At 38.6% G+C, this 16,226-nt stretch overlaps 1 protein-coding gene across 1 annotated transcript in view; it reads right to left on the minus strand.

Moving 5' to 3' along the window:
• Positions 1–15,737, minus strand: part of gab2 (GRB2-associated binding protein 2) — a 225,731-nt gene extending 209,994 nt beyond the window's left edge. Inside the window, exon 1 of the mRNA XM_028800303.2 lies at positions 15,164–15,737. Coding sequence (XP_028656136.2) covers positions 15,164–15,235 — 72 coding nt within the window. The 5' untranslated portion in view covers positions 15,236–15,737. The remainder of the gene's footprint in view (positions 1–15,163) is intronic.
• Between the last annotated feature and the right edge of the window lie 489 nt (positions 15,738–16,226).

The following is a 16,226-nucleotide window of genomic DNA, read 5'->3' on the forward strand; positions in this document are numbered from 1 at the left end:
CACATTCTAAGTTGGATATTCCCCCGCCTATATATTAGGTCTTGTTGTGGCAACTGGGGTACTTTGTAACAGTGTATCTCTTTGCATAGTTAACAAAACAAATTTGGAAACGTTTAACAGAACTGGTCTCTCCAGTACCTTAATACAGCAAACATAATTCGCACAGCCCTGAAGAGGCAAACACCTTCTGGCACTTTCATTTGAGGAGGTTTTTCTCTTTCACTGTTGGAAAGTTAGGACAAAGTTCACCCACGTATGAGACCAGAAATTTTTATAACAGTAGAATAAAAAACAAACAAACAATATGTCAAAATACACTTGCCACACAAGCTAACTCTTGCGTTTGCAAACTTTAAAATATGCCTTAAGGCAGGTATTAATCATGTCTGTACTATGCTGAATGAGTAGTAAATAAATGGTGGAATGTCACCTTCCCTACCAACAGAAAAACTGTATGTAAAACATGCTCCAGCATAGTGTTAACTTACAGAATACTTCAAATTATTAAAAACAACACTTTTATTAATTCAAAATCAAAAATGTGGTAAACTCACAAGAAAAGATTGTACTTGCTTTGAGCACAGCAAGCACCTGCAGAGTAAAAGAATAAACAAAATCATGTCATCAACTTGGCCAAGCAGCTGTCTTGAATACTGCTTAAATAGCAAAATTAAAGTTAAAAGTTACCTATTGTTTAAGTCATCTTTTCTTTTGAAATGTAACATTATTATCCTCAACTGATAAAGGAAGAGTAAACAAACAGCAGCTTTGGTCATTTCCATGGTAACTTTAAACAATCCAAAGTCTTTCTCTTTATCATGTACTTAACTGCTGGCAGCCTTCTGAGCAAACAGAATAACGAGGGTGCCATCCCCCAAACATTTACAGCTGCCTCTACTGCCTACTCACAGTTACTCCAAATAGAAAAGTAATGGGAATGTGCATATTCATGTGATTTATAAAACAGACAACTTTAAAAAATGACAAGATTACGCCAATTGTGTAAATAAATGGTGTGTTTGATATTCATGGCGTATAAACAATAAAATGATAGCAAGAGATTTAGATACAGAACAGCCTGAAGCTAGAAGACATTGGCTTCTCATATCATAATAAAATCACATAATTTCCATCATTGAATGTTGTAGATGTGAAATATGATTTTATGTTTTGAAATTGAGGAAAAAATACAAAATTATCACATAATGTTAAGATTTTCCAGATGACCTTTTCTAATGTTAAGCATCATCAGCATGAAACAATTATTATTATCTGTTTTCAGATACTATCATCATGAATTCAGGGGTCATTCACTGCTCAGCATTATCCTTTCCCCTAATTTCCTTCCTTCCTTCATCATGCCATTGCCTCACAATATGTGTTCAATCCAAAGTTGCTTCCTCTTCATGAGAATATGTTCCACTTCCACCAGGGAGAAAAGTTCTTTGTTTACTTGTTCTTTCCGTAAGTTTCCAGTCTTTAATTGTCTTCCTTTCATATGCTCCCCAATTCATCCTTTCACACAAACAATCTTATTAATAATAACAGTATTTTATTTTCTCCAAAATATTTTCTAAGCATCCATTTCATATATGTATCTACTGTCTAATATGTTCATGCCTATGTGATGTCTGGTTGTGAATTATTCAGAATTTTGTCAATTTAATGCCACAGATCCATCATAGAAGTATCTCCCAGTTTTTCCACACCATTTTAGTTGTTTCTCCATCTATAATGTACAGTTACATCCACCAAGAACAGGAAAACATTACTGTAATTTTCACCTATATGAGCAAAAAAAAAAAAAAAAAACAAGATGCAAGTATGAAATCCACAGAGTAAAATGTGTCTCGCAAAAACACAGCGGAGGATATACAGTAGTGGTAAGGATTCCCAAGTCATATGGCTACAAAGTATTTGAAAACAGTGAGAAGAAGACAGATGAAGATTAGATTTCAAAAGTAATAACATTTCAGAAAACTTTAAGCATAACAAAAAGGATGAAGGACAGGCCAACAATTACACTGAGGAGATATTTAAATGGGAAAAGATGGAAGAAATCAACAGTATACAGAAGACTGCAAACTCTTTTTCTTGGGAAAGAATGTCTTCATACTTGTCAAAGTAAAAAAAATACTAAAAGAAAATGCCAAAAAAGCTCCAGACTTTTTCAACATTCATGCCCAAATGAAATTGTCTAATTATGATAAAAATTAGACAACGTTGTATGTGTGGAATTAGGATAAGATTATTGCAGAAAGCCACTGCCATTACTTATCATTTTGGGTAGAATATCATCGAAAAGTTACCTTATTTCAGTAATGTAATTCAAAAATTTAAACTCTTAAATTATATAGATTCATTTCACACAGAGTGATATATTTCAAGAGTTAATTTCTTTTCATTTTGCTAATTATGGTCTACAAGTAATGAAAACTCAAAATTCAGTATTTCAGAAAATTAGAATATTACAGAAGACCAATAAAAAAAATTATTTTTAATACAGAAATATTGGCCTACTGAAAAGTATGCCCATGTACACACTCAATACTTGGTCGAGGCTCCTTTTGCATGAGTTACTTCATCAGTGCAGCATGGCATGGAGGCGATCAACTTGTGGCACTGCTGAGGTGTTATGGAAGCCCAGGATGCTTTGATAGCGCCCTTCAGCTCATCTGCATTGTTGGGTCTGGTGTCTCTCATCCTCCTCTTGACAATACCCCACAGATTCTCTATAGGGTTTAGGTCAGGCGAGTTTGTTAGCCAATCAAGCACAGTGATACCATGGTCATTAAACCAGGTATTGGTATTTTTGGCAGTGTGGGCAGGTGCCAAGTCCTGCTGGAAAATGAAATCAGCATCTCCATAAAGCTTGTCAGCAGTGGGAAGCATGAGGTGCTCTAAAATTTCCTGGTAGATGGCTACGATGACTTTGGACTTGATAAAACACAGTGGACCAACACCAGCAAAGGACATGGCTCCCCAAATCATCACTAACTGTGGAAACTTCAAACTGGACCTCAAGCAACTTAGATCTGGTGCCTTTCCACTCTTCCTCCATACTCTGGGACCTTGATTTCCAAATGAAATGCAAAATTTACTTTCATCTGAAAAGAGGAATTTGGACCAATGAACAACAGTCCAATCCGTTTTCTCCTTAGCCCAAGTAAGATGCTTCTGACGCGGTCTCTGGTTCAGGAGTGGTTTGACACAAGGAATGCGACAGTTGTAGCCCATGTTGCAGATATTTTTGCTTCACAATCCTCTCAAGGCTGCGGTTATCCCTGTTGCTTGTGCACCTTTTTCTGCCACATTTTCCTTGGCCAAGTAATAGGACCCACTTTGTTGCGTCATCCCATGGGGGGCGAACGTCTGTGATACGTTTTGCATATTTGTAGCTGGAAATCCACAAATGGAGCAAATGAATCACGTATCTTAAAATTGTTTTTTATTCCTTTCAGTTCCTACTAGAAATCATCATTAGAAGAAAATGATTAGACTTATAGGAACCCAAGGCAATATATAGCAAATAAGGAGGGGAGGATAGGTGGATCTACTTGCACCAAATCCCATTGAAATGTATGTCCGGTCAAACTTGTATGTGTAAATCAGAGATCGTGGGTCCTTTCTTCTGACTGCATTGTAATGTTTTTGTATATATGTGTGAAGTGTTTTTCATGTTTGCCCCACGTATACGACACTGCTATCCTGGGCTGCATCAGGAGTGGGCAGGAGGAGGAGTATAGGAACCTAATCAAGGACTTTGTTAAATGGTGCGACTCAAACCAAGGAGCTGGTGGTGGATTTCAGGAGGACCAGGCCCCTCACAGACCCCGTGATTATCAGAGGTGACTGTGTGCAGAGGGTGCAGACCTATAAATACCTGGGAGTTCAGCTGGATGATAAATTAGACTGGACTGCCAATACTGATGCTCTGTGCAAGAGAGGACAGAGCCGACTATACTTCCTTAGAAGGCTGGCGTCCTTCAACATCTGCAATAAGATGCTGCAGATGTTCTATCAGACGGTTGTGGCAAGCGCCCTCTTCTACGTGGTGGTTTGCTGGGGAGGCAGCATAAAGAAAAGGGAAGCCTCACGCCTGGACAAACTGGTGAGGAAGGCAGGCTCTATTGTAGGCACGGAGCTGGACAGTTTGACATCTGTGGCAGAGCGATGGGCGCTGAGCAGGCTCCTGTCAATCATGGAGAATCCACTACATCCACTAAACAGTATCATCTCCAGACAGAGAAGCAGCTTCAGCGACAGATTGCTGTCAATGTCCTGCTCCACTGACAGACTGAGGAGCTCGTTCCTCCCCCACACTATGCGACTCAATTCCACTCAGGGGGGTAAACTTTAACATTATACAAAGATATTGTCTGTTATACCTGCATTTGTATCAATCTTTAATTTAATATTGTTTTTTATCAATATGCTGCTGCTGCTGGAGTATTTGAATTTCCCCTTGGGATTAATAAAGTATCTATCTATCTATCTATCCAGCTTGATTTGCATTTTATGGTTTATAGCATACCATGTAAATCATATATATATCTGTCTTATATTATATATATATATATACAGTTAGGTCCATAAATATTTGGACAGAGACAACTTTTTTCTAATTTTGATTCTGTACATTACCACAATGAATTTTAAATGAAACAACTCAGATGCAGTTGAAATGCAGACTTTCAGCTTTAATTCTTTGGGGTGAACAAAACGATTGCATAGAAATGTGAGGCAACTAAAGCATTTTTTTAACACAATCCCTTCATTTCAGGGGCTCAAAAGTAATTGGACAATTGACTCAAAGGCTATTTCATGGGCAGGTGTGGGGCAAGTCCGTCGTTATGTCATTATCAATTAAGCAGATAAAAGGCCTGGTGTTGATTTGAGGTGTGGTGGTTGCATGTGGATTTTGCTGTGAACAGACAACATGCGGTCAAAGGAGCTCTCCATGCAGGTGAAAGAAGCCATCCTTAAGCTGCAAAAACAAAAAAAACCCATCCGAGAAATTGCTACAATATTACAAGTGGCAAAATCTACAGTTTGGTACATCCTGAGAAAGAAAGCAAGCACTGGGTGAACTCAGCAACGCAAAAAGACCTGGACATCCACAGAAGACAACAGTGGTGGATGATCGCAGAATCATTTCCATGGTGAAGAGAAACCCCTTCACAATAGCCAACCAAGTGAACAACACTCTCCATGGGGTAGGCGTATCGATATCCAAGTCTACCATAAAGAGAAGACTGCATGAAAGTAAATACAGAGGGTGCACTGCAAGGTGCAAGCCACTCATAAGCCTCAAGAATAGAAAGGCTAGATTGGACTTTGCTAAAGAACATCTAAAAAAGCCAGCACAGTTCTGGAAAAACATTCTTTGGACAGATGAAACCAAGATCAACCTCTACCAGAATGATGGCAAGAAAAAAGTATGGAGAAGGCGTGGAACAGCTCATTATCCAAAGCATACCACATCATCTGTAAAACACGGTGGAGGCAGTGTGATGGCTTGGGCGTGCATGGCTGCCAGTGGCACTGGGACACTAGTGTTTATTGATGATGTGACACAGGACAGAAGCAGCCGAATGAATTCTGAGGTGTTCAGAGACATACTGTCTGCTCAAATCCAGCTAAATGCAGTCAAATTGATTGTCCATCTGTATCATGAAACGCCGCCCAATGACCCAAAACATACAGCCAAAGCAACCCAAGAGTTTATTAAAGCAAAGAAGTGGAACATTCTTGAATGGCCAAGTCAGTCACCTGATCTTAACCCAATTGAGCATGCATTTCACTTGTTGAAGACTAAACTTCGGACAGAAAGGCCCACAAACAAACAGCAACTGAAAGCCGCTGCAGTAAAGGCCTGGCACAGCATTAAAAAGGAGGAAACCCAGCATCTGGTGATGTCCATGAGTTCAAGACTTCAGGCTGTCATTGCCAGCAAAAAGTTTTCAACCAAGTATTATAAATGAACATTTTATTTTCAGTTATTTAATTTGTCCAATTACTTTTGAGCCCCTGAAATGAAGGGATTGTGTTAAAAAAAATGCTTTAGTTGCCTCACATTTTTATGCAATCGTTTCATTCAACCCACTGAATTAAAGCTGAAAGTCTGCACTTCAACTGTATCTGAGTTGTTTCATTTAAAATTCACTGTGGTAATGTACAGAACCAAAATTAGAAAAAAGTTGTCTGTCCAAATATTTATGAACCTAACTGTATATATGTTATATATATATATTATATATATAAAAAATTATATACACACACACTGCTCAAAACAATTAAAGGAACACTTTGAAAACACATCAGCTCTCAATGGGGAAAAAAAATCAGGCTAGATATCTATACTGATATGGACTGGGTAATGAGCTTGGAACGAAAGGATGCCACATCATTTGATGGAAATGAAAATTACTAACCTACAGTGGGCTGAATTCAAAGACACCCCGAAAAGTGAAAAACTGAGGCGGCAGGCTAGTCCACTTATATTCTTCTGTAAATAGATTTTGAGATGAAATTTGCTTTATAAAATAAATATGGAATTAATGGATGATAGTGTATTTGTTATTATCCATCTGAAAAACTAGACATACAAACAAAAAGTTCACTAAAAAAGCAACAACAAAAGTTGCAATATAATGTACAGTATGAAGAATACTGAAAATGAACTGATGTATATGCCATGGATAAAAAACTAAACTATATTTGAATGCCCCATTCCCAAAAAACATTATTTGTAATTTCCAGTCTGAAAATTACTATATATTTTATCAGCAAATAATCTAGGTTTAATGGCAGTGAAATATGAAAGAAGCAGGAATACTTTGCATATTTTAAGTTATCAGTACCACGATCATCTCAGCAGTAGTGCCAACCATTTTTTCACTTGCCACAGTATATCTGACTGCATACCATAAAATATATTAATTTTCTACCTACATATACAACAAAATGTATTATGTGCCAAAGTATTAATAAGGGAAACACAGCTATACAGTGGCTAGTGCTGCTGTCTTACTGCTATAGGGAACGTGAGTCACTGAGTTTGAGTTGATACACAATCCCCCTTGCCAGGATCAATTTTCCCTGTCTGCTCCAGGTTTCTTTCACTTCCAAAAAAACAAATGAGTTAGGTTAACCGAAAACTCTAACCTGGTCAACTGTGTGCGAGTATGATTTGTGACACATTGGCATCTTTCCAGAGTTGATTACTGCCTTGCACACGTTGATGGTGGGATAAGCTCCAGCTTCTCACATACTCATAAAGGAAAAGATGAGTTCAGAAAGAAAAGAGATGGTATGATATTATTTCTTAATCAAAGTTGTCTATAGAGGAAGAACAAAATTTTGAAAGAAATGCCAACGTGCCTAAATTTCAAATTAAAGCACAGTATTTTGAGCAAAATAATACAATTCAAAAAGTTCTCTCCAAAGTAGGGCTGTAATACTCACTTTCCAAATTTAAAGCAGCTTCTGTAACATAAAAAGCTACTACTAATAACTTTGTCTTTGCTTAGTGACTTCCTTGTTTGCAGTCAGTCAAAACCAGCAGAACACTAATAATAGTCCACAAAGCATCCTTTGAAATTTACAAGTACATGCAATCAAGAAGTAGGAATTTTAGAAAAACCAGCTCAGCGTTGTTTCAAAAATCAAGAGTAACTTGCTCACTCTCCTCTATATAAAAAGAATTTCTTAAAACTGTTGAAATTATTTTTATTTATTAATAACAAAAACAATCTTGAAAAAAAGAATAAATCTTTCTTTTCATATTATCCTGGTATATTTCTGATTTAAAACAAAACAACTCAAATATATTTTTGAAGATGAATTGGTACATCAGATCACCCAAAAATACTTAAGGAAATGGAATAAAAACATCCACTCACTCACACACACACAATATTCATTTGCAAATGAGCTTCAACATCCAGAAGGATAATTGAACTATTTTGGTATCCTCAAACTAATAGCTGTCCTCTACACCCGACTCCCTGGAGGGACATGGGGACTATGTTTGTAACAGACCTCTAGCCTATAAATTTAACCCATAATGCTATTCATTACATTAGACTGAAAGTTGTGATGAATAAGGATACCAACAAGATCACTGACTTTATACGATGCAATTTAAATAACCTGACTTCATTTTGTCATATGACGAGTCAGCTGAGTACAAGGTGAAAGCTCCTCATTGTACCCCAAGCAAACCTAATTAAGCCATTAAGTAAAATAGATTATTGTTTACCCCCAGCCCAGTCCTGCTTAACGTATGCCATTAACAAATGAATTTGGAGGAAAGTGCAGAAGATCAACAACTCCCAATATTTACCATACAGAAAATATTCAAATATTGCTTAAATAAGAAAGAACAGACAAAATTTTGTCAAAATTATACTCCTGTAATTTTTTTTTTTTTTTTGCTTAACTTCTCATCACATCTACGTATAATGGCTAACATGGTACAACACCCTAGTACTACATTCCCTAAACCTATACAGAAAAATGCAGCATACAGTAATAAAGTTATCCAGGTATCTGATAAACAACTTCCTTGTCGATTTGTGTTGCTAAGACTTTAAAGACTTGACCTTACACTGACATTGACATATGGGATTTGATTTTGGCAATCAAAAGGATCAAACAGCAGACTGCTGCTCTTAGTAATCTTCAGCCTATTGTCTGTAGTGACAGGACAACAGGGATCAAACAGGGTGTGGACAAAACACACAGATAAGGAACTGGCTATCAAAGCAGCACTGAACACAATTAGTAATTAACACTGACAGACAGTGTTCCTTGGTGGCTATATAGCTGGACAGTAAACAACAAGGGTGTCCTTTCATTTCCCCACCCCTGACTAGGTGATCCTGAGTGAATCACTTCACTTGCCTTTACTTGAACTATAATGTAAACAACTATAGCATACAGAAACTCTGGGCCTTATAATGTTTTTTGTTATAGACAAATAATAATAATAATAATAATAATTCATTACATTTATATAGCGCTTTTCTTATGCTATATAGAATGAAATATGTTTGTGGGACTAAGGTTGTTAGTTATGAAAAGACAGAATTTCGTTTTATACTGCATTGTTATTCTAAAAATAATAATGCATTTGCAAAGTTATCTTTGATTACTAGTGACTGCAGACATTCCAGTTCAAGTGTAGGGAAAGAAAAAAAATCAACAAAGAAAGACAAAATATTGAGGTCACCTTTATTTTCAACCAAATAAAGATATAGATATACATTATACAATGAAAGGTCATGTTATAAATTATATGTAACATGTGATTTGCAAACTTTAAAAACATAAACATACCATATCAAATGGTTCAAGTTCAAGTTCAAAGTTTATTGTCATGTCTCTCTTTGCTGTCCACACCAAATGACAAAACCAACATATAAAGATAAACATAAATAAGTAGCAGATAGATAATAAGTAACAGAGGCAGCATAAGTATAAATACAGAATAGAAATATAAAGTGTAATGTGCAGGTAGGTGTGTGATGGACAAGTCAAATACAGTTGTGTGAGGTAGACAGAATGAGATGAACCATGGTTATAAACTCCAGTCACTTATTTAGGAGTCTAATGACCTTGGGAAAGAAAGAGTTCTTTAGCCTATAAGTCCTGCATTTCAAGCTTCTATACCTCCTGCCTGAAGGCACAAGTGTGAATAGTTCATGCTTGGGGTGGGTATGTCCTGAGGATCGAGGCAGTTCTCCTGCAGACTCTGCAGTTGTAGATGCTCTGCAGAGAGGGCAATGGGATCTTGGTGATCTTCTCAGCAGTCTTTACCACTCTCTGCAGGTGTTTGCGCTCCATAGCAGTAGTGTTGCTGTACCACACGGTACACGATGCAGCTGATCAAGATGCTCTCAAAAATGCAGCTGTAAAAGTTGCCGAGGATCTTAGTCGACATACCAAACTTCCTCAGCCTCCTCAGAAAGTACAGCCACTATTGAGCCCTCTTGACCAGCTGTGTGATGTTAAGTGTCCAAGTGAGGTCCTCACTGATGTAGACGCCCCAGGTATTTAATGCTGCTCACCCTCTCCACTTCAAGCCCTTGGATGAACAGTGGCTGGTGAGGTCTCCTCTCCTTCCTCATGTCCACTATCATCTCCTTCGTCTTGTCTGTGTTGAGGGTGAGGTTGTTATCCTCACACCATGACGCCAGACTGTCCACCTCCCTCCTGTAAACTGCCTCATCCCCGCCAGTGATGCATCCAATCACTGCAGTGTCATCTGCGAACTTTAGGATGATGTTATCTTTGTGGGAGGCGACACAGTCGTGGGTGAACAGGGTGTAGAGGATGGGGCTGAGGATGCATCCCTGTGGGGTGCCTGTGTTTGTGATAATGGTGGCTGAAATCCACCAAGCATCCTGATGTAGGAGTCTTTGTTCTCCAGATGGAAGAGGGAATGATGTAGTACAGCCGCGATGGCATCTGAGGTGGACCTGTTGGGCCGGTAGACATACTGCAGGGGGTCCAGAGTGTCCGGTATGCTGTTCTGAATGTGGGCCAGCACCACTCTCTCAAAACACTTCATGATGATTGGAGTGAGTGCTACCGGCCTGTAATCATTCAGGCAGGTGGGTGGGCTTTTTTTTTTTTTAGCAAGGGGGACGATGATTGTAGTCTTAAAGCAGGATGGAACGATGCGCTGACTGAGGGATGAAGATGAAGAGGGTTGAAGATGAAGCAGAAAACATCAGCCAGCTCGTTGGCACATGCTTTGAGAGCCCTCCCAGGGATGTTCTCTGGTCCAGCTGCCTTACGGGGGTTGATCTTCCTTAGTGCATTGTGTACCTGACCTGAAGAGACCATTGGGGGAGGGGAGGGGGGTTGTGTGGTCCATGTGTGTGTGTCTCCACTCAGTGCTGTATGTCTCAAAGAGGTGTACAAAAGTGTTAAGATCATCCAGCAGACTGTCAGTGGAGCCGATTGTGCTGGTGGTGGTCCTGTAAGCTGTGATGTGCTGTAGGCCCTGCCACATACATCCAGAGTCAGCAGTAGAATAGAAGCCCTCCAGCTTCTCTCTGTAGTGCCTCTTGGCTGCTGTGATGGCTTTTCTTAGTCCAAATCAGGGTCATAGGAAAGTGGAACTTCTCCTGACAGCATCAGCCACAAGGCAGAACCAACAGTGAATGTGGCACAAGTCCATCAAAAAGACATGTATACCCAAACTCACAAATAACTAATTCAGAGTGACACACAAGTCTGTAATAAGAAACCTTGACTGCCTAAAGGAGGTACCACACAAATAAGAGGAAAATATGCAAAGTCCAAATGAACAGTGTCAAGACCTAATTTGAACTCAAGACTCTGGATGCTGTGATGCAGCAGAGCTAGCCACTGCACCACCCATTCCTCCCCAAGTGAAGCAATCTGAATAAGGAAGAATTTCAGGTAACAAGAAAGTAATCTTAATACAAGTAATGCCTTTCACTGTATAATGAACACACACTCAAAGTGGGTGGTATGATGGCGCACCAGTTTGAGCTGCTATCTCACAGCTCCACAGTCCAGATCAAATCCTGGCCTGTGGGAAGTCTGCATTTTCTCCCTACACCTGGGTGGGTTTCATCTCTAGCTTCTTGTGCACTTTTCCTACATCTGAATAATATGTGCATTTGCCCAAAGCTGGCCCAGTGAGTGTGCTCTGCAATGGATCCACTCCCCATCTACGTTCAGAATTTCTTACTGCCTTGTGCCAACCCTACATGACTGTATGTTTAAAACATTTACAAAATTTAGAAAATGGATAGATAGATGAATGGACAATCCCACAGTGCTCCAAAGACAGACATACCTAATTCTACAATTAGAGTGCAACCATTTTACATTGCACAATCAGAAGTGGGATTGAACGTTTATGATCTTATGGTCTCAAGTACAGCTAGGCTACACGGTATGGTCTTTAGTATCAATGTGTCATGTTTTCCCCAGTGTATGTATGTCTTCTCCATATACAACTTTATCTTTCCATATCACACACATACGAACCAGATATGTTGGAATGGGAGTATAATGGTTAAGGATTTGGACTTTAAACCCTGAGGTTGGGTGTTCAAATCCTGTTACTGACACAGTGTGACCATGCCTGTGTTCCAATTGGAAAACCAAAATAGAAATGTAACCAATTGTATCATAAATGTTATAAGTCACCATGAATAAATGCATCAGTCAAATAAGTAAATGTAAATGCCATGAAGTGCAAATCTACTTTTTAAACAAGAGGCCTTGTGCAGTTGTTATTAACCACACAATAAACCTTTCAAAATGGTTCCATAAGCCTAATCCCACTGACCATTAAGGGCTTCAGGAAAACTTCAAGCTTTGCTTTAAAGCACAGCAAGTGCTATCAGGACACTCATACTTCAGCAGATGTGCGATTTCAATAGACTACAATGTCTTAAATACTGGCATTAGTTGAAAGCAAAGCATCCAGGCAGGATGTCCGACCAAACTGTCATCCAACAACCAAAAAAAAAAAAAAAAAAAAAAGAAACAGCAATGAAGAGGCCCAAGATCAGTCCAGAATCAATTTCAGACAGCAACATTTGAAAGCAGAGACTGGAGACTGAGAGCAAATCAAAGACAGCAACAGTAGACAAGAGGGATTGACTTCCCTGTTACACTTGCAACATCACAAGGTGTTACATAATGAAGCAGGGCATGAAGAAAGTCTTAAATGCAGAAGCCACACAAAACAAAGACTTGGCTCTCTTTAGTAAATATCAAGCAGCAAAACTTCATATAGTCTTGGGGCCAAGAGAGAGATGCCACCTGCAGAAATCACTAAAAAAGTGATGACAAGTAAAAGAGAAAAAGCACAAAAGTCATTAACATCTAAAATTCTGCCAGTAATGCCGGCACACACACTCACACAATCCTTCAACACAGGTGGTGGGTGAGCCCAAGGCAGCACCATCCTGTCACCAGCCAGCACTTTTCTCCCAATAACATGGTAAAGAAGTTCTACAAATGAAAAAGTGCACAACCACAATGAATGAGCCTTAAAAGAGGTAAGAATGGTAAGCAAAGGTAAATGCAACCTTAGTTTGAAAACTTTCCTGATTCTTACTTTTCTGAGAAAGAATCTGAGACAGAACTAACCTAGAACTGATTTTCATATATTTTAGAGCACATTAAAAAAAGACATTCCTACATTACACACAGCTAGTCTCTAACATAATATATAAAACATACACATACTGTATGCTGAAACTGAAATATGCAAAATTTCATATATTGTAAGACGATATTTAAAAATACTTGGACACTTTCAGCATCTAGAGTACATAATCAAAAAGTTGTAAGAATGAATGTATTTCATATACTAAAGCAAAATAAGCATTCATATACAGACAGAAATATATAACTATTAGAAGATACTTACACGTGTATAAATATTTAGAGAAACATGTTTATTTCTGTACATGTAGTATAAACTCAGTTTGATACACACATATCTACGCATAAGAAAATGTTTACTTACATAAACTTTTGAGCATACATATACACAGTTACACATGCATACATATGAACACATGTACAGGTATACTGCATAAACAAACAATAATAATAATTATTATTTTATTTATATAGCACTTTTCCCATGCTCACGGGAAACAACTACATAATTGATGTGGGTTCATATTCCTTTACTAAAACTGTGTGACAGTGAGCAAGGCACTTCACCTGCCTGTGCTCCAACTGGAAAAACTAAAAGAAATGTAACCAGTTGTATATCAAATGTTGTAAGTCAACTTGTACAAATTTGTTCAACAAATAATAATAATTTGTGCATTTGCCCTTGGACATATTCACTGATCCCACATCAGTTAGTCTAGCATACGGTTTGTTTACTGGAGCTACTTAAGAACTTCTTTCCTCTCTGATTCTTAAGTCATATGTATACAATAATTATTAGAATTATTGGCTCTTCCTCTTTTTGGTATCCTGCTGTGGTGCCTGGTGTTTGACTGTGTCAGACTTTGTATTACAACTGGCCATGGACCCTCCAGATGCTGATTTTCTCCAGGGATGCTGCCGAGTGGGGTTTTTGTTTTCCTCTCCTAAACTGTCGACTGGCTATATCTCAATGATAACATTAATGGACATATATCATTAGGAGGCTTTTATGTTAATTAGTTTGAATCTTTTTTGTTTAGTGTGTGTGTTTAAATATTTTTAAGTGTGTGCCTTTCGTAATTTGTACAGTTTGTAATTGTATTTTACCTGTGAACATGTTACTGCATTAAGAGTCAACACTATGTGAAAAATAAATTGTGATCCGGCAAAAAGGCAGAAACAGGCCTTAGATGGGTGCCAGTCCATCACAGGATACACTCAAGCATATCCACATACTGTACACATAAATTTAAGATTATGTATACATGTACCACACACAATGTACATAAAGAGAAATACATTTTATATGAAGAGACCCATTAACACAAGAAATGCATGTTCAAAGTAGTGTGTATATTTTTTATATATATATATATATATATATATATATATATGGATAAAACATCAAAATATTACTGCACATTGTGTAAGCACTTACACATAACTACAGTACATTCACAAACACCAATATATACAAATACATATAAAATAACACAATAGTATATACAGTAAATAAAGGCATTTATTCAGAGTTTTGCACGTTATTAACTCTATACGTCAGCGACTTACACATCCATGTTCAAACGGCATGACATATGCACAAGGACAATCACGGGTCAGCGAATTCCCAATCTCCTCCCATCTGATCTAACCCTACTGTATTATATACAGGTGCGATTCAATGCAGACCACATCACACAATAAGCACACACTACCAGTGCACTCGCAAAATGAACGATAACCAGGAGTGGCCGGACAATGAAGTCGAAACATTCTTTAGGGGGTTATGATAAAATGTCCTCTCAAGGACCACAACAATTTGACTAATTAGTACTCTGCTATCAGGTTCTTCCCTGAAATGCAGCTTTTCGGACCAGCTGAGCCAGTAACATGCGCAACACGTCCAGTCCTCTTTGCTCGCCCCCATAGATGCCTCTTTAGCATCTTTTAAAAGTATTATCTACAAGCACGCAGAAAATCGACAAAAGTGTTTACTTACGTAGCGTCTCAATTTTTTCTCCGGCGGAGACTTTCTCAGCCACCCTTCATGAATGATTTCTCCTCCACTCATCTTCACTGCACTTTTCCCAGTATCAATAATTTCCTCGAATTTCGGCTACAACATTCAAAGCAATTTACAGCCACCCTTCCTTTTTCTGAACATTTAACTTGACTTTACTTCATGCTTGGATGGAAAACTGAGAAGAGCAGTCCTGTCAGTGACCAATCCTTTCTGCTCAAACCGGTTCCCGAAGACGACAATAAAAGGCAGGGCGTCAAAAGCCAAGTGTCCCGCAGGGCAGGTGGCCCGGTCCGAGCGCGGTTGTGGCCCCTCGGAGAGCGGCAGCGAGCTGACAGTTGGTGCCGCGCGAAACACGCAATGACACCGCGTTGTGGTGAGAAGGGACCCAGCTGTTTGTTAGAGACACCACGCCCACTCGTAACAAAGGGTGGGTTTAGTGCACAGACAAGGGGCCGGCGCCTTCTCGGGGAGCTTTCTATTAAATGTTTGCCGAGCTCGACGCCCGGACTCAAGTTGCACGCTCTGTCAAAAAGGACAGAAATGCGCTGTCCGTGTGGATAGCGAAGAACACCTGGCCGTCGAGCATGGGTGACAAAGCTGTAGTGATTTATCACGGGAAGCCATAATCAACTTTGTCATCGAGGTCGGATGCTGAACGATTTGGTTTTATTCTCTCTGAAATTTAGTTAAGCTGAGCAATTAAACTATTGTTATAAATCCTACGGCGCTGATGGCATATGCGATTTTAGCAGTATCGCATAATTTAACTGTATTTTTTCTCAAAATATAACAATCAGAAATATGTTAAAATTGATTATCTCAGAAAAGAATAGCCTGTGCTGGGATTACGAATCCAGTTCTTTGATGCGCAACACTACATTATAAACACAAGGTGATTTTTTTTCGGTATCTATTTAAACTGAAAAATATAAGGTAATTGTAAACCGTGCGTTACACCCAAAATATGAGTCTTCCCCAAAATCAATTTTGCTGAATGAAAATTAATTCGTGCCAAACTGCACCGCCTACTGGACAATGC

Source organism: Erpetoichthys calabaricus, chromosome 4, assembly GCF_900747795.2.
Source record: "Erpetoichthys calabaricus chromosome 4, fErpCal1.3, whole genome shotgun sequence".
Taxonomy (NCBI): Eukaryota; Metazoa; Chordata; class Cladistia; order Polypteriformes; family Polypteridae; genus Erpetoichthys; species Erpetoichthys calabaricus.